This window comes from Peromyscus maniculatus, chromosome 9, assembly GCF_049852395.1.
Source record: "Peromyscus maniculatus bairdii isolate BWxNUB_F1_BW_parent chromosome 9, HU_Pman_BW_mat_3.1, whole genome shotgun sequence".
Classification (NCBI taxonomy): Eukaryota; Metazoa; Chordata; class Mammalia; order Rodentia; family Cricetidae; genus Peromyscus; species Peromyscus maniculatus.
The window spans coordinates 28,668,144-28,691,927 of record NC_134860.1 but is presented as its reverse complement, the minus strand read 5'-3'; the positions used below and the strand labels follow the sequence as shown (position 1 = coordinate 28,691,927).

The following is a 23,784-nucleotide window of genomic DNA, read 5'->3' as shown; positions in this document are numbered from 1 at the left end:
CAGCCACGTGGCAATATATAGATTAATAGAAATGGGTTAATTTAAGTTGTAAATGCTAGTTAAAAATAAGCCTAAGCCATCATCCAAACATTTATAATTAACATTAAGCCACTTCAGGAAGAGGAAGGCAGAAAAGATTCGTCCATCTACAGGAGGGACATTCAGTTTGAAGAGAGTCTCTTGTTTGAGAAGGTGTAGAAGGAGACTTCTGGGATGTCAGCTGAGAAGGAAGGTCAACTGGGTGCTTCCTCTGCCTCTCTAAGCTAGCAGGCTTTCACCCCAGCATGTCTCCAAGTCTTTATTGGTAAAATCAAATGATTGAGTTTTGTTAAAACAACGTGTGTGCACGTGCGAGTATATATGTAGGTGGCCTCCACACACATACATGTGTGTGGTGGCCAGAGGCTGACACGAGTGTCTTCTTCCACCACTCTCTGCCTTATGTTTTTGACACAGAGTCTCTGACTGAACCTGGAGCCACAGATTTAGCTAAACCAACTGGCCAGGCACGCCTCTGTGTTCCCTGTCACCATTTCCTACTGCTGGTTAGTGTTGGCACATCTGGCTTACTTTGTGAGTCCCGGGATCCAAACTTAGGTCCTCATGCTCATGCAGCAAGTGCTTTGCCCCTGAGCCACTACTCAGCCCTGGAAGTAGTTTTTGTTTTTCTGTTAGTGAGCCCAACAGATCCACTTTGTGGTGGCCAGTCTAAGGAGATTGTCACTTGTGTGTGTGTGTGTGTGTGTGTGTGTGTGTGTGTGTGTGTGTGTGTGTGTGTGTGTGAGCTCAGAGGACATTTTGGAGTCAGTTCCCACTTTCCACCCTGTGAACCCCAAAGACTGAATTCTGGTCTTCAGATTTGGTGACAAACGCCATTACTTACTGAGCTATCTTGTTGGCCCCTGACGATTTGCTTTTGTGCACAGGATAAAACACACTAACTTTTTATCATAGCCTTCAAAGGCCTTTGCTACTCATCTGTTTTCTCCAATCTTATTTGTACCAGGTCTTCCTCTCCATACTTGTTGCTGAAGACCCCTGCAATAACCCATACTTTTCTACCTACCCACCTCCCTGAAAGAGTGTCATGTGAAAGACAGTCATCAGCCATATGTGCCTGGACATGCACCTATAAGGAGTATCAATGGACTATTCATTGTTGTTCTTTTATGAAAGAAGCTAATTTTTTATAAGTCTCAAGCCTGTCATCCATGAGGATGCCAGACAGAACTCTCAGGCCTTCACACTTTACTCATGGCCTTGTTAATTAATCAGAAGAGAATAAGATTAATGATAAAGTTGGTCATGTTTGTAAACTTTTCCTGAAAATAAGAAGTAATTAACCCTAATTTAAAATAATACAAAACAAAAATAAGAAAAACGACAGCCAAGTGGCCTAATAATCTCTTCTCAAACACAAGTAGAGATAATTCAACAGAAGGATGCTGTATCTCTTAACTGTGTGGTTCTCATCACTTTACAGCTTAGTAGAAGTAAATTTGGAAAGAGCTCTCTGTCCATCAGACAGCAAAAAGCTATGGGAATGCTAATGAATCCTCATTAGGAAGGAGAACTATAAGAGTTTATCAACATCTTGATGAGGGCTATCAACCACAGACTTGAAAAGTTTTCTGGGATTTTTTTCCATAAGAAAAATTTAAGTTTAAACTGACTCCAAAATGTCCTCTGACCTCACACACACACACACACACACACACACACACACACACATACACACACACACATACACACACACACACACACACACACGTGACAATCTCCCTAGTTGGGTTCACTAACTAACCCACTTCACCTCAATTCTTTGGTTCCCACTCCTTTGCCTGCAATAACGGATCTGATAATCTGCCAAAGCAAACACCTCTCCTGGCCCAGGCAAGACAGCCAGGACTAACAGAACAGATGGTCTGCCCTGGGAACTGGACTTCCACAGCTCCTCATGACACAGGCACAGGCACGGCTGGAGATTCATCATTTCCATAGCAGAATCCCAAGGAGACTGCCATTTCTGCAACTAACATACTAAAACCCTTCCATAATCACAATTATTTCTGATACCTCTTCCTGTTCAGCTTTCTCTAGGAATCCCATGACCTGCTTTGCATGCCTTTTCAGCTCATTACTTTGACAGACATAGAAGCTGATGCTCAGATAGGGTAACAACATTGCCAAAACCAAACAGGTAACAAATGGCTACATTTGGATTCATTTCTGTGTTGGTCTAAATCCACATTAAAGATCTTAATGCATTCACTCTTCTATTTCCTATTGTTGTATTTCATGCATGATTTATAGAAAGTCCACTAACATTTGCTTATAGCACTCATACAATGAAATGTAATCTGCTATTGCTACATTTGCTATTTGCAAGTGACAGATGACTTCTGCCTTGATGAATGCTCAACTGCAATTACCATCACATCTCATTGATGCTGAGCTATACAGATGTGGTCCCCACTGTCTTCACACTGTACAAAGATTTCTCTGTGTTTTTCCAGACAACCAAAACACAACTCAGAACAATCTAATATTAAAGATAACTTCAATCCAAACCATTCTTCTTTGACCAAAAGTTTATATTCTGGTGTCACAATTCTAATATTGTTTACCATGTATTATGGGATTGTAGGCTAAATATAAGCATTGAAAAAAAAACATGAAGTAGGTGTAGGGGAGAAGGTGCCCAGATCCTGCTGAATTTCAATGAGAGAGTCAGTATCAAGTCAAGATGTAAATTGTATGAGTCATACATACATCCCAGTCTTTTTTACAAGATGTGCTGTAGTGTTACCTGAGTAGCTATGATCCAGGGTTCTTTGAAAAAGCTACTTCTAGCTGGAGAGTTGAGAAAGTACAAAATGAACTTGAAACATGGTGTGTCAGGCAATAGGAAAGTACTCAACTAAAAGAGCCATCATGTTAAAAGCTCATAAACACCTGCATGAAGGGGCACCTGCTACAGCCGGGCATAGTCAAAATGGCATAACAGCAATAGATTATCATACCCAGAATTGAATACAATTTGAGTCAAATGGATGAAAGACAATAGACACAGTTCAAATAAGTGTGTGTGTGTGTGTGTGTGTGTGTGTGTGTGTGTGTGTTTATGTTAAAAGAACCAGGAAATAAATGTTCAAAGAACAATGGAATGGAAAAGCTAGTATCAGAAGAACAAGGAAATAAATGTTCAAAGAATGATGGAATGGAAAAGCCACTATCTTGTAAACTTCCTATTATAATTACTCAAGCAAGTATCATGAATAAATGTTAAATTAAACTGTTGGTGGAGCAGCATTGGGAGAAAAGATAATAACATGAAAATTAAACTTGTGAAAAGTCAAGGAAAACATTAACTCTCTTGGAAACATGGTTACAGAACTACCCAGAAACAAGTGATGCTGTCTAGAGCCAGTGAGTAGTAACACTCTGTTGTTGCTGAAAGTCAATCAGTAGATTAAGTCTGGCTAAAAATCATCCAATCAAAGACAGACTCATGCCATGCCGGGCAGTGGTGGGACCACACCTTTAATCCCAGCACTCAGGAGGCAGAGCCAGGTGGGTCTCTGTTAGTTTGAGGCCAGCTTGGTCTACAGAGCAAGATCCAGGAAAGGCACCAAAACTACACAGAGAAACCCTATCTCGAAAAAACAAAAAACAAAAACAAACAAACAAACAAAAAACAGACTCATGTCTCCAGATGCCAATCAACCCAACCTCGCTCTCATTTAAGCAAACATGCTTCTGCCTCTATCAAGGCAATGTGCTCATTACTGAAAACCCACCAAACTCCATATTTAAGTTTGATCTGCCAAAGAATCTGCAACTGATAAGCTCAGTTCTTCTTTACAGTAGCTTCAGATTTGTTTTATTATTATTACAAATAATGAGTGGACGGCAGTCCCAACTATATACTAAATTAAAACACTTTTGACCTGTCTTTTACAGTGGGGTGATCCAGCAGTCATCATTTAACTAAGCAGTCAAGCTTGGCATTGCCAGTACTAATTCCAACAGCCTGACAGGAGGTACTCTGATATGACACAGAGGTATATAGACAAAGACACCCATTCTCTGTCCTTGCCAGAAATACTTGACCTAAATGAAATCACAGGAAAACAATCAGATAAGTCAATCAAGCAGAGTGTGGCATATAGCTGCTGTCCTGGAAATTATACATGATTTAATTTTATGAAGAACCAAGATAGATAGTGAAATATTATGGATTAAAAAGAATATTAAAAGAATTAGCAACCAGATGCAAGTTATTAGCCCTGACTCAATCTTGTGACATGGAGGCAAGAAGCCAATTAAAGAAATTTGAGCATGGAATTATGATGATGCTACTGAACTGATAAAGACTTTATTTTCCCCTGGTGCTAAAGACAAAATCTAGGGACTGCAAAGCGCGTCTAAGTATATCACCACAAGGCTACATTACCAGCCATGTGGACTTTATTGCATGCAGTAAACTGGCTGAAGTTGTAAATGGGAGGAGGCACCTTTATTCTTAGGATGCACAATGGGTTGTTTTGGAGCGAAGCGTAAGGACGTGTGCTGCTGACTACCACTGGTTGGTGTGACAAAAAGGAGTGTTTGTGTGTCTAGGAAGAAGTGGCAGGAATGGCCAAAGTGGCTAGAGGCTTTGAGTAGGAAAAATTATTCCAGGACAGGCTCCTTCAACCTTACTGTAAGCTCCAAGTACTTTCCTTTTGAACATTATATTCACATACTGCATTTAGACTGCGTCGGGTATTTTCCCTCTGTCCCATCTTGTCACTAACAAACACAGTAAATCTATCATGCTGTCTGTCTGTGAGGTAGTTCAAACTATGACTGTCAAAAGGATTAATCCAAATAAACAAAATTCATAGTATTTAATTCTGAAAACAATTTCCATATTCATAGATTTATATACATACATATATGCACATTTTTCTAAAGGCAATGCTTTATAGCTCAGAAATGACAGGGTGAGAATCCTTTTCTAATCCCAAATCCTCAAATCTTTATCACAAAACATTTAACTTCTCTTTTCATAGAACAAGTAGAAGCCTGTGAAGGGAAGAAGTGGAACTGGTATCAAAGGACTTGATGAACAGGCAAGATGCTCAGACTATCTTCGGACACAGAGGACTCTTCCTTTGCCATCCACACTGACAGTAGATGTCTCCTGCTGAGCAGCCTCCAGGGGGAAAACCAGCCTTCAACTGACAGAAGAACATGTGCACATGCTGGATAAAATGCAGCTGGTTACCAAGTTCCCAGGGGGAGCTGTGAGCTGCCCCAGGGAATGACAAGGAGAAGGGCAGAAAAGCAAATGGGTGCTACTGATGAACACAAGGAAACAGAGTGATGTCGTTTGGAGGGATGTCTTCAGCCTGCAGTAGAGAGTGGGACAGCTGGGGACATAAGACCCAAGCAAAGGAAAGCTGATCCTAGCAGAAGATGAAGTTGCAAAGAACAGTGCTTTGGAGAGAGGCATTATGGGTGACAGGCGTCAAGGAGGCTGGAAATCCCAGGCACAAACAATACATCTTGCCTATCTCTGGCACAGAGCATAAACAATGACCCTTGACACAATGAAGAGAAGGAGAAAGGAAAATCTATACATTTACGGGATGTGAATACACACAGTTGAGGGAATTCAGCAAAGGAGGAGGGCTGGCGGCATTAATGTCGGTGCATACAGATTTACCAGAAGACAAATGAATTCTGAGCAAACCCATCCCTACTGAGCTAGTCATAGACAACAGACAATGGCCACTTTCATAGCTCTGGCTCGGCAAAGGAAACAGCTAGGAAGGGAAGGCTGGGCTTTAGTTAACAAAATGTTTAAGAAAAAGAGAAAACTTTAAGAAACACAAAAATCCCAGGTGAGTCCCCTACAGGTCCCATAACTGTCACAGACTTCAACAAATGGAGCTAGTACTAAGCCTATTTTTCATCAGGAACAAGATACACATTTTGCATGCATTAGCTCACATGATGTTCATAACAGGCCCCTTGGGCTGATATTCCTACTGTAAGTAGAAGGTAATCGAATGAAAGTCATTATATAGCTCCTGGAGCCAATTCCTGGTCAAGATAAATGGGATTCACACCTAGGAACCAGGCACAAGTCTACAGTCTTGAGCCCTACCGAGATCTTACTTCTCAGAGGCCAAAGGCCCCTTTGCCCTTCGGGATTAAGGCTAGTATTGGGGCAGGCTAGGGAGGATGGTTCCTGGCAATTAAATACAGAAACTTATACACACTGAGACTCACTTCTTTTTAAGTAAAAATTAGAGCCAAATAGTAGGGGATAGGGCAAAGCTAAGACATAGAAGGAGACTAGAGAAGCACACCAGGGATCAGCCACACAGGGAGCAGTCAGGGAGCAGTCATCCATAAACTTCTGCTCTCTGTGCCTCCTTCAGTGAGCAAACAGCTTGTCCTCACGTCACTGCACTTTTGATAGAAATGAAAACTAAGAAAATCCTAATATATCTATTCATTTATTTGTGAAACTGCATCATAGTCATGTGAATAATATTTTATGGTAACCACATTTTTCCCAAACAAAATATAGAGCCAAGAATGGTACTGTGCACTTCTCAGACAAAGGCATGATGGGAGACAAATGTTTCTTCCTTTGGCCTTTAAATGCACCCAGCTGATTGTGATAATCTTGGTACCTGAGGGTCTCATACAGTCACCACAACTAGAAAAGGGGGAGACCTCATAGGTTCCCTAAAAGGGTCTCTAGGATAATGGGGGCTGCAGGGGCACTGATTAAAGCACAGACTCAGGCCAGACCACTTGGGTTTGAAATCTGTCTCTGCCAGTCAGTAACTGTTTGATCTAGAGAAATGACACTGGAAGGATGACATTCCATCATCTACACAATGAAGTTCCCAGACATCAACCTCATGAAGTGGCAATGAATGCTAAAATACCACCTGCCTACCTGAGGACACAGCTCAGTGGCGGAGCATTTGCCAAGCTTGCACGGGGCTCTTAGGTTCAAACTTTGACACCATCAAGAAAGAAAACCAAGTAACATTTGTCATATACTAATACAAAGTTTCAAGGCACATTCTATGAGAATTCTAAAGAAATCAACAAAACAAAGATTTTGTCTTGCAGGAAGACTCTTCACCCTGAATTATATGTTCTCACAGCTGAAGTAGCACCAAGGATCAGTGGAGTAAGAATGAACCACTGTATCCACACTGGAACACCAGTAAAAGTAAACTGAGGATTCAATTTAGATGCATACTTCATCTGCCTTTGATTTAAGAGAAGAAGGGGGAAGAAAAATCACTGGAGTCTCCACCCTACAGAGGATGATGAGTAGCATATTTTACTTTCAAAACCCTTTCATGTTCAAAGTCAAACAGGAAATTCTTCAATGCAGTGCAATTTTTGTTGAGTTTGGATACAAAATCATTTCAGGAAGTCATTAAGTTAAGCAACTCAAATATATATATTGGTTTTTCGAGACAGGGTTTCTCTGTGTAGCTTTGCGCCTTTCCTGGAACTCACTCTGTAGACCAGGCTGGCCTCGAACTCACAGAGATCCACCTGCCTCTGCCTCCCGAGTGCTGGGATTAAAGGCGTGCGCCACCACCGCCCAGCTCAAAAATATTTTTTAATAACAAAAAATGAGTAAACAGTTCAGAATCAAGAGTCAACACCACCTGAAGGTTAGGTTAGATACAGCTTTATTTGGGCAGTTATTTTTATTGATTTCATTTCTAATGACTTATAAAGGTCATTCAAGTTGGTACTGTGACATGTGAATAAAGAATCTGGGTTGTTAAACCTGTCTTCTTACATTCACATGTGATGCAAATCCTGCTATTCTTTTCACACAGTCTTCAGTTTTTATTCAACCCCATAAAGCATGCTGGTGCCTGTCTCCTAGCAGCATTAGAACCATAGCAAATAGACGTTTCTGAGGCTACTCTACATCTTCCTCCCTGGGACCATAGGAAAATGATTTACTGATATTCCTGTGGCTTCTGAGTTCTTCATCAATGGCAAAGAACAGTCTTCAGCTGCCAAGGAAGGTCTGGCTACCTAGGAACTACAGTGTAGGACTTACCTTTTCCAAGGAATTATACACTGAAAAAGGCATTGTGTGGTATTTACTAGATATTAGCCATTTAATATAGCATCATACTGTACAGAATACCTTTGGTCACTTCATTCCTCCTACATTTCAGTATCATTTTATGCACAGAATATGTAAAACTGGGAATGTATAATTATAAAATATGACTTAGAAGTTCATTAGAGAGGATTTTTATTTTCAGATTGCAGAAATGTGGCCACACTTCTCAAATCCTTCTGTCTGTCTTTATGCTGCACCATGGCCTCTTCATCTGTAACCTCAGGAATCATATTCTCTCCCTCCTTCAAAGGGCTGCTGAGATGATAAAGTGAATTTTTAAAACATGCCTATGAAGTGCTAAGAACCTGTTGGTGAACATAGGCTAGTTAAAAATAAAGTAAAGGAAAAAGAACAATCATTAAAAAAACACAAGAAAATATACATAAATATTTCACTATTTCACTGATCTCAGGATGGAAAAACTTTGTAAGCACAACAGAACTGGAAAAGGCACAAAGGAGAAGGTTGTTGAGCTTATTATAAAATGCCTATCTCTCAGTCATGGTGTAAGCAAACATGGGAAGCTGAGGCCACAACAGAACAATCTGTAACAAATATGATATGTAGAGGTTTGTCTCCTAAAAACAAACAAAAAATGGCAGAAAAAGTAGCCAAAGAATTTAGAATGAAATACATCAAAATTAACTCATAAAGACATCTAAAAGTTCATCCCACTAGCAATAAGATGATATATATGAAAATACTGAGATATGTATCATCTTGGCCAAGATTAGGATAAACCCAAAAAGTGAATTCTTAAGATTTTTGAGTATATAGTAAGATATAGACCCTCATGCATTGCCAGGATAAAGTTAATATATAGATACTTATCAGTGTAAACAACTCATATCATTTGAGCAAGCAATTGATTCCTACTTTAAAAAAAAATTGTCAGAAATGCAACCATAGTAAAACATTCATTCCATGTATCTTGAAAAAGTCCAAAGTAAAAAGCTATGACAGATCTACCAGGGACAGCATTACACTATCTTAAAAAATCTCTTTTAAGTACATATTAAAACAGCACCGTGGGGCTGGAAAGATGGATCATTGGTTAAGATCACTGGCTGCTCTTCCAGAGCACCTAAATTCAATTCTCAGCACCCACATAGTGACTTACGATGGTCCATAAGTCTCTTTCCAGGGGATATGAAAAATGCTTCTGGCCTGCACAGGCACCAGATACAGAAGTGATGCAAAAATATATATACAGGCAAAACATCCATATGCATAAAATTAAGTAATTATTTAATTAACTAGTGGACTACATTAACAATGAGGTGAGTTAAAATAAGGTTATGTCTCTTTTTCAGTGAGATACATAAGAAGATTAAAATGAAAAAAAAGGATGAAATTTCATTAGAGGTTATTTCTGCTTAATGATATTATATTTTTTATGTTGCATGATAAGTAGATAGTTTTATAATTAGAAAAAATGCAACTCTAAAAATGTGATACATTTTATATAAACTAGATTGCTTTTATAAAGACATAATTTAAATGAAACATTTATTTAGTCAAGTAATTAATAATTTAGTTTCCAAATTAGATTAAGAATGCCCAATGGAGTCAGGTTGATAGCTTGGTGGGTATAAAAGCACTTTCCATTCAAGCCTGATAACCTAGGTTTGGCTCCCTAGAGCCTATCGATGGTAGAAAGAGGAGAAACATCTCCTAGAAGCTCATGGACCAGCTATTCTGGAACACACCGCATAGCAACAAGAGACTCATGCCTCAAAATACAAAGGTAGAAGGCAAGAACTGGCTCTCTAGAGTTGCCCTATGGCCTCCACATGTGCATACCCACACTCTCACACATCCCATACACACAGACACCACACAAAACAAAAGAATACCCAGTGGTCTTAATTACTTTCCTATTGTTGTGATAAAACATCATGACCAAAGCATTTTATAGAAGAAAGTGTTTAATCATCTTACGGTTTCAGAGGGTTAGAGTCCATGACAGTGGAGAGAAGGAATAGCTGGGATCTTTATTCACAGTTACCAGGCAAAAGGGGTGGGGGATAAAGGGAGGGAGGGATGGAGGGAGAGAAGAGAGAGAGAGAGAGAGAGAGAGAGAGAGAGAGAGAGAGAGAGAGAGAGAGAGAGAGAGAAAGAGAAAGAGAAAGAGAAAGAGAAAGAGAAAGAGAGAGACGTACTGGGCATTACAGGAGTCTTGAAAACTCAAAGCCCACCCTCAGTGATATACCTCATCCAACTACACCACATCTTCTAATCCTTCCCAAATAATTTCAGTAACTAGATACTGGATACTGTGGGGGACCAAAACAGCCTGACACACAGCTGCTTAGGAGCCTAGACACGGCTTCTGTGACAGGCTTACTGGCAGGCCACATCCAGATTCAGGAAAAGCCATAAGCTGACTCCACCCAGGAATGGGCCAGCATTAAGGGGAAGTATCTGACATCCCAAATGTTCCAACCATTAGATAAGGTGGCCAGATATCCCTGAGTCTAGCACACACCTATTTCTGTTTTACAGATACCCCTAGACAAATGTCAGCCAATCAGGGTCCTGAACCCCGGAAATCCCCTCACCCCAACCTCTGCTATGATAAAAATCCTACTCAGCCTGGGCTCAGGGCTCTCTGTTCTCACCAACGGACAGACAGACAGACCAATCTCCAAGCTGTAATAAAGGCTCTTTGCTTTTACATATGAGATTTGGTCTCCATGGTGGTCTTTTGGGGGGTCCCTGTGATTTGGGCACAACAGATACCAAGTATTCAAATATGTGAGCCTGGGTTAGAGCGATGGCTCAGCTGTGAGAAGCTAGGATGGGTCCATTCTCATTCAAACCACCACCCTAGTGATTTGAATAAACATAATTTCATTTCTCCTCAAAATCTCACAACTAATCAATACTTCTCACTGACTGTTATGTCAAAAGGCAAAGGTGTAGAACAAAGGGATAAAAACAAAGGTAGTTTCATGTGAAATGTAATAAAAGAAATATACAGTTCAGAAAAACAGTGCCTCGTAGCTCAAGCCCTCCTGCAAGTGCAGGCCAGGCACTCAGAAGGGAGAACTACTGCTTCTCAGGAGACTGGTAGTATCCTGTGGCCCTGAAGACTCTACTGAGATGCCTGGATTCAAAAATATCCATTACAATTAGATAGGATAACCAGCAATCCATGCTACTTTGACACACATAGCACTTGATCAGAACCAACCAGCAGACATATTAAGATAGGCATTTGAGTACTTCCTACAAGAGCTACAACAGACTATTATGGGATGGAAGGTTTTTCCATATCCCCCACCCTCAGACCCCAGGAACTCTACTCTGCAGCATTTCATATCCCCTTGTAATAGATCTCACCAACAAATGTCCCTGCCTTGCCTGATAGTCACAGCCAGGCAAAAGAGACACAAGCATTACTGCATGCTCATATACAAACCCAAATTCCTAAAACAGGAGGCTGCGCAAAGCAACTTGCCCGTCCTTTCAGAGGCTATGGAAGTCTACAGTTCTGTAGCTCCAGCACCATCAACCCAGGGAACGAGATGCCAGCTTCCTTCTATCGGGCAGCCCCCTTCCATGGATGGGTCTGGTGTGCAATGGGTGCAGTTACTCCAGAAGACCGAGGGGGAGAGAAGGGCAGCCACCCCCATTGCAGCCATCTATCTCTGCCCTCACCCGTTCTTCCTCTGCACAGGTGAGAAGCATGGGGTGCTGTTCAGCAAGGTGTGTCTGGTTTTGCCGTGATTCCTCATGTAACTGGGGATAGCGAGGATGTGTCCCCAACTGTTGTCACCCCTCTTGTTTAGGTCCTAGCTGCCTCTTTCACTTCATGGGAAGTCTCCCTCAATATCTGTCACACGCTGAACTTCCATTAATTACATGACGGACAATATGGCTCACACAAAAGCTCTGAGAGACACTTGCTCCTAAATAGAACAGAAAATACCAACCAGTTTTCTAGATTCTTTATGTGCAACATTCTCTGTGAAGATTTTAATGTAATTCCTGCTGATTTATTTTTATCCTGACACATCTTATTTAACAACTATTAAAGCAATCATCTCTGGTGAAAAGGAGAATATCACGGTTGACTTTTAAAGTATTAGCATTCAACAGATAAATCTTAGTTCCCACAAAACTCTTGAACTAGAAATAAATCATGAAGATGAAATGATGTCTTGATAACTCCAGCCATTTCAGAACCTTCTAAGAAAAGAGAAAAATTAGAACCTATCCCTCCCAGACTTACTTCACCTCAGAGAAAATGATGCAGCAGCCAAGCAACCGTGCCTGCTTCCGTGCAGCTTACAACAGACAATTTCTGGAAGCCATCAACTTAGGTATATTCCACAACCAGCCATCATGGCAATTGAGATAAAATATTAAAGCCATCAACAGAAAAATGACTGACAAGTGAAAATGCAGAGCACGTATTTTAAAAGGGACAACACTAGGAAGTGGGGCTCGTGGGAAAGGGCTAAGACTCGGAGGAGGATAACTTCTTGGGACACCACGGTCAGCATGGGGTGGAGCAGATAATGAATGAGAATAAAGAGTCTTGGATTGAATCATAGCTTCCATGGGCTGGGGGTCACAACAGATCTGAGCCTCAACCTTTCCAGTTAAACTGTTTATTGATGATGAAGGATAAGAAAGAACACTGACCTCAAAAAAGTACTGTTGGTCACAAAATGTTTTCTTAGTTCATCCACTTACAACATTGTTGTAGCTAAGCCAGTAATGAGTTGTGTTTAATAGACAACCAAAGCCTACTGCCTAAAGGAGAGGCAGGCACGCAGGCAGCAGGCAGCAGGCAGACAGGCAGGCAGGCAGGCAGGCAGCAGGCAGGCAGCAGGCAGGCAAGCAGGCAGGCAGCAGGCAGGCAGGTAGGCAGCCAGGCAGGCAGCAGGCAGGCGGCAGGCAGGCAGCAGGCAGGCAGCAGGCAGGCGGCAGGCAGGCAGGCAGGCAGGCAGCATAGTGCCTCCATAGGCTCCTGCACACAGCCAGGGTCCCCCAAACTGTGTGGAAGATGGCCATTGGAAGCAGAGAAAATGTTCTACTGTCCACCTGTCAGTAAGTCCACAACTATACAACAATCAGTGATGCTGAAGAACAGGTATCATGCTGGATCCCTGGATTCTCTAGCAGCCTCCATCCTTAATCCTCATACTCCTCCTGAGATGAAATGTCTTGGCCTGTCCATTTTCATTATCCAAACAGTGAAATATTTCTAGATTACCTTTACGTGCTGCTCGCCACCTCCTCTGCATTCTTTAGACCTCTCCACATTGTAGAAACAGCCAGGTGGCTGCCTGGTGCTACAGAGTTTCCAGGAACTACAACTGAGAGCCAATGCTATGGTCACCGCAATTGTTACACACGGAGATAATCCCCGGTCTGAAGCCACACATCCTGAAAACAAGCTGGGGTTCACAAACCTAAAGCAAGACTCCAGAGATATGCTCAGCCTGTAGCAGAAAGCCCAGGAAAATGCTCAGATTAAAAACTAGTTCAGTTACCTAACGCTGCACAGCGTCCTTAGGCAGAGGCTGGTGTAGGATTTGTGCCCAAGAGCTATTTGTGCAGATTTATCGTTATTTTTTCAGTCAATTAGCTTGAGGAAGGAAATGTAAGCTAAGTAAATAAATTAGATCATTAATTTGCAATAAATATAAATTAGTTATGCTAATTATACCAGTTGAACACATATACAAATTATGTATATATAATAAATAACAAATAAGGAATATACCAAGGCTCAATAAGAAGAAAGCCATCTGACTATGTTTTAGAAAAAAAATGTATATTTGCTCAGTAGAATCTAACAGTTTTGATATGTGTATGAAAATATAAGATAAACATTAACTGCCTACTGGTGTTCTAGTAAATCTATTTTCATGCCAAATGGAAATTTGAATATATTTTACATTATTTGAGTTAATTATGTGACATTTTTATGAATAGTGATGTATTATTCCATTCATTACTCCCAATTATGCTCCCTTACAAGCACAGAGCTGGCAACACCACGACCAGGCCTTTCCTATTCTTTGCAATCTGATGACCTGCATGGAAAGCAGGTCAAAGATGTGCCTGGGATATAATGAACAGAGTTCAGCAGCTGTGAACCATGACAGTTCACAGCTACCTGAGAAAGTTAAACATGGAAATAAATAGAAATGGGATCGGCTTTTCACATCACAGGATACCCATGTGAGCAGTCAACATGAAGAATACTCAAAGTGCAATTCTGAAACATATAATTATCAATGTCTCCTTGGCTTGAGCAGGACAGAGAACATTCCTGATGCCCCTCTTTTCTCTTTCTCTCTCAGAATTGTATATAGACCGGCGGTTTGGAAAGGGATTGCTTTTTGCTTGTGAAAAGACAAAGAGGATTCTCAGCCTTGGTGCAGGGCTGAGAAATGTACCACTAAAAGGCCCATTTAGTGAAAAACCAGTTCAATCTTTCTCCTCCAATGTATAACCAAGTCATGCCAGCCCTGCCAATCACATGCACTGGAGATGCAGCTACAAGGCAAACCCTGACATGAAGAAGTCACAGTCAAGCAAAGAAGAATAAAACTAAATTATCAAGAGACAGGGACCCAGGGAGACCCTCTGATATCATCTGCACACGCAATACACTGGGAAGCAGGCAGGAGGGGACAAGAGAGTCAAGATGCATACTCACAGTGGGAAGGAAACCACTTCGATGAGGCCCAGGGGCCAAGGTGCACTGGCTTCAGGCAATCTGTCTATGGGAGGAGTCCACACATACTTCTCATTCTACTTCAGATCTTCCTTGCATACCTACAGAATACCTATCTAATTCATTCCTTCAGGACCAGATGACCACTTATTGTTAGTTATACACTAAAAGAACAAGTTTCAGGTCTAGGAACCAAAAGTAAACTTGGAAGAGGAGGGATGAGCAGGAAGGGCTTTTTTTTTTTTTTTTTGGCACCCTTGACAAATGCTTCCTGCTAACCCTAATGCTACCTCAGAGTCACCCTGACATTATCAACTCTCTATCACCTCCTGAGCTGACATTTGGGATAAAGATGACTTGTTTTCTATGCAGTTATTTCTTTGGATAACACATAAGAAAAATGACTGTCACACAAGGTCTGTCTTCCAAAAGAAATTGACAGGATCCTCTGTGGCACATTTTACACTAAAAACATACGCTGGAGAAGTGAGAAGATGATGAGCATTCAAGCTTGGCCCCTTTTCCACTTACCAGTGCCATGGTGGGCTGCTATTAGCAGGTGGTTAAACCCTTAACAGCTCAAGAAGAGGGCATATTTATGTAGAATTCTCTCCCAGTTGGTTAATCACTACCATGGGCACATCTTTGAATGCCATAATCTGCCAACTTAAAAATATGAACATAAGTAAACCAAAATTCCCATCGCAGCTAGGGGCAAGGGACCAGCAGAACATCTTTAAAGATCTCCGTAGGAATAGTTAAGCCAGATAATATACAGAGTGGAGCAGAGACATGAGCTCGTGGCAATTTAAAGATCAAAATTCTATCTTTAGCAATAAGGATATTAAAATAGTACTTGCACTCCTCTTATTTGTACAGGAAGGTTTAAAAAAAAAACAGTGCTGAGAAATGAAACATCAGCAGATCACTAATAACTGTGGTTTCCTGAACAATTAAAGAAATTCACAAGATTAAAACCCACTCAGGAAGTGACAAATATTTCTGATTTTTATGGAAGGACTAAAGGGCATTTTTATCTATAGTATCTATTCTGCAAGAACCACAGCTAAGAAAAGAAGTTATTTTTATTATTTTTTATTTATTTCAAGAGCAAATGTGGTAATGGTCTGAATCCAGGAAAGTGAACATTTCTCACTGGAAATGGTAAAAGTTTGTCTTAAAAAGCATTTGTCAGGGCTTTTCTCTCCCATCTGCTAGGGCTGTGTCTTGCCACCCAGTTCCCATTGCAGCAAACTTTTTGTTTGTAATGTGTCAGCAGAAATGTCCTTTATGTTACCTCATCTAATTCTTCACAAATACACTTTGGAAGGCTGTCTCCCATGCATCATCCTAACATTGTTTGGTCCTGATAGCATTCTGTGTATGACGCTCCTGGCCCAGAGAATCTGTTCCTTGTAATAACTGATTCAATAAACTGTTGACAAATGATTTGTATAATACAGTATGGCCAGTGAGCAAGGTTTGTCTCCATCATTACACACCACATTCAAAGCCTCCACAAACACCGCTCTGTCCCTCTCACGCTAGAGCTCCGTGCACCCTTCTGAATAGCAATCCACAGATCAATACACTGTCTGCTGAAAACAACAGGACATAACAAATGAATGATTTTATTTACAATAAAAGCCCCAGTCACCAAATGGATTCCACTCATGTTCAAATTCATTTTTCATGCTCCACTCAAGAGGAGAGGTGGACAAAGCCTAACACAGGGGGAGGGGCGAGGAGAAGGACTAACTGTAATGCGCCGATTTATTTAAGCCATGAACAAGAGCTGAGCTGTACTGAAACATATGAATAAAATGTTCAACAAAACTCTGAAGATGCAATCCTTCAAAACCAGTCTGTTCTCTCACCAAGAAAGCTTGAAAAGCATTTTCCTGTACCCAGAAATTAATGGATTAAAGACGTTCTGACATTCTTTTTTGAAGTGCTGCACCACAGAGGCCAAAGCCTATTCAGTTAGCTCTAAGAACTTGGCAAGAATTGGGAGCGTCTGCTTTCTGTGTGAGGGAAGGAACTGAAGTGGTACTCTGTGAATGGAGCACTGCTTGCTTCAAAGCACACCCATGGCCCTGGCCGGACAGTTCCTTTTCTACTACAGAAGCTATCAACACTTCCGTGACAGGGAGAAGGGAGACGACTCAGCCGGTACCAAACTCGTCGGGCAAGCATGAAGACAGAGTGTGGACCCCCATAACCCATACAAAATCCTGACACGGTAGCACATGCATGTAATTCAACTCCAGAACTCCTGTGGTGGGACGCGTGAGACAGACAGTCTGTGTTCCCAGGAACAAACTATAAGAGAGCCCAACACACAAGGTGGAAGAGGAGCACTGGCGCCCGAGGTCTCCCTGAGCTCCACATGTGTGCCCACCCGCAGATGTGACAGATAGAGAAACATTTTCTCTTTGAAGTCAATAAGCAAAATCTAAGGGAAAGGGGACAGCCAAATGCTAGTGAGGACATCAATTCAAAGACAGTGCTTACAAGTCACTCATCAATGACACACCTCCCACGGTGTGCTTGGATATCATTTTTAAAAATAATAAAACAGCTATTCAAATTAAAAAAATCTATTTTACATGAATTTGCTATAAAACTGCCCTGGAAGCACAGAACTGTCAGCCGAGGCTGTCTATCAGCTCATTTACTCTACCTGGACTTAGCCCTCAGCCCCAGACAAACAATACGGGACTGAAAACAGAGGAAGAGGCGATAGGGCAGCCGGCCTGAACGCAGTGCTACAAAGCCTGGCGCAGAGCGGTGCTCGGCCCTGGGCGTGGCGGTAAGGCGGACAGCAGGCCCTGCCCCCTGGTTCCATCAATTACACCACGGTATTTGCCCAGTGTTTGCAGTTTCTGCTTTAATGTCGGTTACAATCGTACTCAGCATGCAAGGAAAACAGGTTAAGAGCTAGTCCTCCATGCAGAAAGAAGACTGTGCAGAGACAAACAAGAAGGCACAGTGCTCCATTCTGAGGCAGCTTGGGAAATAGGGCATGGTGCCAGGAGCAGAGGAAGGCTGAGTAAGCAGGGCTGAATGAATCAATGTGTGAAGAAGGAATGAAATGTCACAAGTCATGTGGACATCTTTACCAAGAAGGAGGAATATTTATCATAGCACCACCGTTGAGTTGAAAGGCTGGGAAGAGCCTCAAGGTGGAGGGAGAAGAGGAAGTGTTAAAGGGAAACACAGTTAGCAGATGGCTGGAATGACAGAAACTTACAAGATACTAAACATCTTTTAAAAACTTGCCACATACGCCGGGCGGTGGTGGCGCACGCCTTTAATCCCAGCACTCGGGAGGCAGAGACAGGCGGATCTCTGTGAGTTCGAGGCCAGCCTGGGCTACCAAGTGAGATCCAGGAAAGGCGCAAAGCTATGCAGAGAAACCCTGTCTCGAAAAAACCAAAAAAAAAAAAAAAAAAAAAAAACTTGCCACATGGTGGCGCATGCCTTTAATCCCAGCACTCGGGAGGCAGAGGCAGGCGGATCTCTGTGAGTTCGAGGCTGGCCTGGTCTACAAAGCAAGTTCCAGGAAAGGCACAAAGCTACACAGAGAAACCCTGTCTCGAAAAACCAAAAAAAAAAAAAAAAAAAAAAAAAAAACTTGCCACAGAGTTTGGACATTTTCTTCAAAGTGGTCTGCAAACAAGGGGAGTGAAACATGATATGGTCAGAAGTTACCGGGTGGAGAAGCCTGGAGGAGCCTGGAGGAAAAGGCTGCAGAAAGTTAGGTGATCCATGCTGGCGAAGGGTAGAAGCCCCTCACTGTTGGTTTTATGAAATGTGAGCAGGCAGAGCTAGCCACAGGTACAACCCCATCTCAGGACAGAAGACCGTGGCTTTCTGCAAGCAAGCACCTGCCTACTAAGATGCTTCTCAAGGCGGTGAACTGCCTCTCCCCGCCACATACCCACACTAGTCTGCAAAGGTAACATGAAAGGTTTCATAGTAATCTAGGACAGCATTGTCTCAATGTATTATCTACCAGCTCTGCGGTTCCCAACAAGGACGCTCTGAGGTGGTCTCTCACATGTGCCCATTCCCGAAACACCCGGGCTCTCACACCCTCCCGCAAAAGCAGGTTCCTTCCAAAGGCTGGGAGGCTCCGTGCTCATTAGTCAGAAAGCTCTTGTCATTGTCTCACAGATATGGCAGCTGCTAAGGTTTCACTTTCAAAATGACAAGCCCAGGGCACAAGTTTCACTATTGCTCATGATTCACTGTGGCCATTTCCTTAAAAGGAGACATTTCCAGATTTTGTCAGATATTTCCCCAGTCTCAGCATCATATTTCCCCAGGTGGTTCAACAGATCATGGGGGGTGGGGGGAAATCAAGTACTATCAAGTTTTGAATGAAAATTCACAAAACAGAGTCCATTCATTGCGTTATTAACCATTTAACACACAGTAAGTGTGTGTGACATCAGGGTATGAAGATTCATTTGCCTAAATTCTCATTTTCATCCCTAGTTCTCCTATTTTGGTTAAAAGTCAATTAAAACTAGCACATAGAAAATAATGTAATTATACCTTCATTCTTTTGACATCTGACTATATTTGTTTCTAAAAATTCCCGCAAGGCAAAATGACCACCACACACTTGCAGTAAAATCAAAAGAAGAAACAAGAATGCTTTTATTCCAAGAAGTTCAGGGTCCATTTGAAGAATGCAACATAAAATTAATCCACAACTTAAAAGCTGTTCTGTTTCACAGCCTCCTTAAGTCATTCTGCCTTGGGCTTTCGTTTCAGAAGCAGAGAAAGCTGAGTTCTCAATATTGAACATTTTGTTCAACTTTAAAACCTTTAAAATTTTACAAAAAAGTTAAATGTTAGAATACTTTTTATCCAACATTATTTTAAAATTGATAACGTGTTCATTGTTTTTATAATTTTGCAAAATTTAATAGGTGAAATTTAGGCTTAGGATTGAGAGTTTAGTATAGAATCACAATTTTATGTTTTAGGTGATTTTCCTTTTTTCCTTTCAACCAAGCAAAGTTTACATTACTTGGAAAGTAAGTTATTCATGAAGTTCTTAAGAACTTCAAACATTTTCACTGAAAAAAATTACTCCAAAAATAACTTGAAATATTTATACATTGAGGACTATACTAAGGAATTAGCTTTAAAGCCAAACCATGGTTCAGTGTGGAAAATACCTATTATCTTAAAATATGAAGCCTCCTTCTTGTTACCCCTTGCATAATAAAATAAGGAGGAAAAGAAAAGAATTGTGGAAACTCTATAAAATCCACATGTACACAGCCAGGAGGAATATGTTCAACATGAAAAAAATCACCTCCTCTGAGTGTCCCACCCATTCCAATCTCCACTGCACAGGAGAATGAAGCTTCTTTTGAATCCAGTAGAGTGAAAGTTCTTCCAACAAAATAAAGTAACTCAACCAGTACTCACTGTGGAGAATCACCTAGAAACCAGTGTTTCCCCCACGAGAAAATGACATTTCAAATTCCAGCACAGATCATAACATTCAAAACATGTTATATTGTGTCTCCTAGTAACATCTGAAGCTACACTCATAAAGTATTACTAATAACACTGCCTAAACATGAGCTGAGCAAGGACAACACAATAGACATGATAAAGTGGATAATGGGGAAAGACCACGAGGCCTTAACCCTACACAAAGAACTGCAGGCAATTACGGAATGCCAAGAGTGGGACAAATAGGCTTCCCTAGGGAAGACACACCAAATATCAGATCATCAGCCCTGAAAATATACATACAAGAAACATTATAGACTGAGCATGTTCTATTTAAAGAATACATATGTATATAGTTGTATATACATATATATGTATCTAACAGGAACTAATAAAAAATGAGGCCATTAATTTGGAAGAGAAAGGGAAGTGGCTTGGATAAAGGAAAGGGGGAAATGATGTAATTGTGTTACAATCTCAAAAATAAAATAAAGTAAAACAAATGAATAAGTTAAACAATCTCCATTAAGCAAAGAAACTTTAATTCTCCTGTAATCCCTTATTCCACCTTACAGAATCACCATCCAGTTTCTAACCTTCCATTAAAATTCACAACGAATAAAAGGAATTCAAAGTGCCCATGATATTCGTTGGACCAATTTTAGAAACACCTATTTATTTACACAGCTATGGTAGTGAAAAGGTCAACCAAAAATTCCCCTCCAAAGCTACAGTTGCTAAGCAACCTTCCTCAGAAGTTCTGCAATACTGCTCAAGCATATTCCGGGTGTCACCAGCTGGATTCAAAATAAATATGAATAACATCTTACCTCATTACTCCAAATGGGAAGGGAGGGAGATTCCTTGCTTACCTTTTGTAGACAGGCACTAAAGGCTGATTCTGTATTAATTTGGCTGGTTGGATTCATGTGCTTATTTTACAAGAAAAGGATACGGCCAGGTACAACGGGTTTCCTATTGACCAGGGCGAAGGACAGTTCAGTTTTGAGAAATACCACGGAGGGTTTGATGAGATGTTGGCCAAATCTAAATGACATGGTCTCACGGTGAATCTGAAAGAGAAAATAATTGAGGAAATGAGCATTCAAAAGAGAAAACAACTTGGTTCATGGGCCACTTTAAAGAAGGCAAATTCCATAGTAATGATTCTTGAATGCAGAGAGAATACCATTGAAACTGGTCCTGTTAGTCTCCCCTCGGACGAACTCCAGGTAAATTCTGCTGGAATATTCTCATCTCCCTACATTGCTACCTTGGTTCCAGCGAAGGTTGCAAAGCAGAAGCTGGAACATGGATGACAAAGCAACCTTCCATGCCTAAATTCCCTGGCCCTCCAGGTTGTCACCTCAAATCCACAAGGTCCTATTTATTGAATACTTACTTTAACCCATTGATCTCATCATTGATGCTAATATGGAAATATTCATTGTTAAGTGCTGAGTACAAACATAATTCTTAAAAGCTTCTTTCAAATGCTTTTATCTTTGTTTGTACAACAGCAATTTAGCACAAGTACAAACACTGTCTGACCTCTCTTACAATTACAAAACACACGTTCCCTGAGAACTATTACAATTCAGTTGCCATAATTAGAGCGAAAAGGAAGGAATGAACAAAACAGAGTTTCAGATGAGACTAGTTCCTGGCTGACCCAGAGACAAACCAGGTAATGAATGTTAATTTCTCCATGTCCTCCTTCTGGGGGAGGCTCCGGGACAGTGTTACAATTTGACATAAAATATCCCCCACAAGCTTATATACTGAGCACTTGGTGCTGATATTTTGTGAGGTTCTTGAAAATTTAGAGGAAGGGGATTGGTTGGCAGAAGTAGATGATGGGGGGGGGGGTGTGGGAGTGGGTTGAAGGTTCTGCCTGCCTCTGGTGGCTGAGTCTTTCCTTTTGGTATTTGTCATGAGATGAATAGCCTGCTTCTACCACCATGATTTTTTGTTAACTAGAAGTCTGAAACTTTGAACCAAAATAAATCCTTCCTACTCTAAGTTGTTTATAACAAATCTTTTGTTATAGCAGTGTTAAAGAGAATGAATATGAGGGAGAATAAAATTAAATTGAGCACTTGGCAGCCAGGGTGGACAAAACCCACCCATGCCCCAGGAATAATCTTGAATAGGTGATGCGTACATATGAGTGACTCCTGAGTAACTAAGGCCCTTACATTTTTGTAAGTCAGGAGCAGCTGATGGCCAGAGACCAACCTATAAGAAAAACAGAGATGAAGGGTGAATGAAGAATCAGAAAAAAAAAAGACGAAGTTAAAAAAATGAAAACTATTGGTAAGTAGACCAAATAACTGCATGATGATTTAATGAGCCAAATGTTTAAAATAAGAGCTATATAAAAGTCCTCTACAGTAGTAGACTGAACTTCATGCATTCTGTGCTCAGGACTCAGGTGGGAGGACTCATGTCAAGAAAAGATACTTGTTTATAAAATACTTAAACCAGTTCATAAAAAATAAGGGTCAATAAGGCTATCAAACATCATCTAGCAAAGTGGTTTTTCAGACATGTTCTCTGGGAAGCTATCAAAGCTACAAATGTATATTTCCTATAGCTCCCGACATGTTACCATGAATTTTCCATGGTTGATGCTTCACCATGTTTTAGGGTAGGGCTCTTCTTCCTGTTGAATCCAGGTCTTGGGAATTCACCCAAGTTCCTGCAGTCCCCTAGCACACTACTACTTTGGGAGTGGACATGAACACAAGGTGAGATAATCAAAGGCAATCAAATCCCCCAGCTGATCACAACCCATGCCATGAAAAGTCCTTTCTTAAAGCTGACTTGTCAGTCTGTCAGTCTGTCAGTCTGTCAGAGTGACACCACAGCAAGCAGAGCCGAGACACAAGCCCACACCCAACAATGCCGGAAAGAGCAGCCTCCCTGGCATCTGTTCCCACTTAAGGGTGATTGGACAAACCTGACTTAAGCATGGGCGCTAGCTGACGAGCTGATGCTACACTGAGTCCTTGATTGGTACTTCTTTGGTATTATTTGTCCTTTTTTTCCCCTTTTATCTTCAAACCATCTTATCTCCTCATAACTCAAGGATATGCTGCAGCACGGTTAATATAGTCTTCATGTTCTTTATAGATTTGTGTACATGTCTCCCATTTGTCAAAATATGGAGGGCTCTCAAAAACATTTAATTTTAACTTTATATGAATTATTTGTTTTCAATCTCATCTGTTTCTTAATTCTGGTTTATGCACTCACAGCAATGTATCATGGCTTTTGTGTACAGTTTGCCCCTGCTCAAGAGTTTCTCCAGCTACAATATTTCATCATGAATAATGCTGTGATTTCTATTCTAATGTGCAACATACAGCCTTAGAGCAGGGTTTTAGGTCACAACCTTACCCAGCTTTTCTACGAGACAGGTGCCAGT

The 23,784-nt window shown here is 41.1% G+C and overlaps 1 protein-coding gene across 11 annotated transcripts in view; it reads right to left on the bottom strand.

Moving 5' to 3' along the window:
- Fhit (fragile histidine triad diadenosine triphosphatase) overlaps positions 1–23,784 on the bottom strand; it is a 1,536,882-nt gene that overhangs the window by 786,880 nt on the left and 726,218 nt on the right. For 9 of the 11 annotated variants that reach the window (XM_076544519.1, XM_076544511.1, XM_076544514.1 and 6 more), the window contains one exon: positions 21,310–21,427. In XM_076544519.1, the coding sequence (XP_076400634.1) occupies positions 21,310–21,412 (103 nt within the window). In that variant the 5' untranslated portion in view covers positions 21,413–21,427. Of the gene's footprint in view, positions 1–21,309; positions 21,428–22,552; positions 22,593–23,784 lie in introns of all 11 variants that reach the window. The other 2 variants (XM_076544513.1, XM_076544517.1) reach the window with 1 other exon arrangement.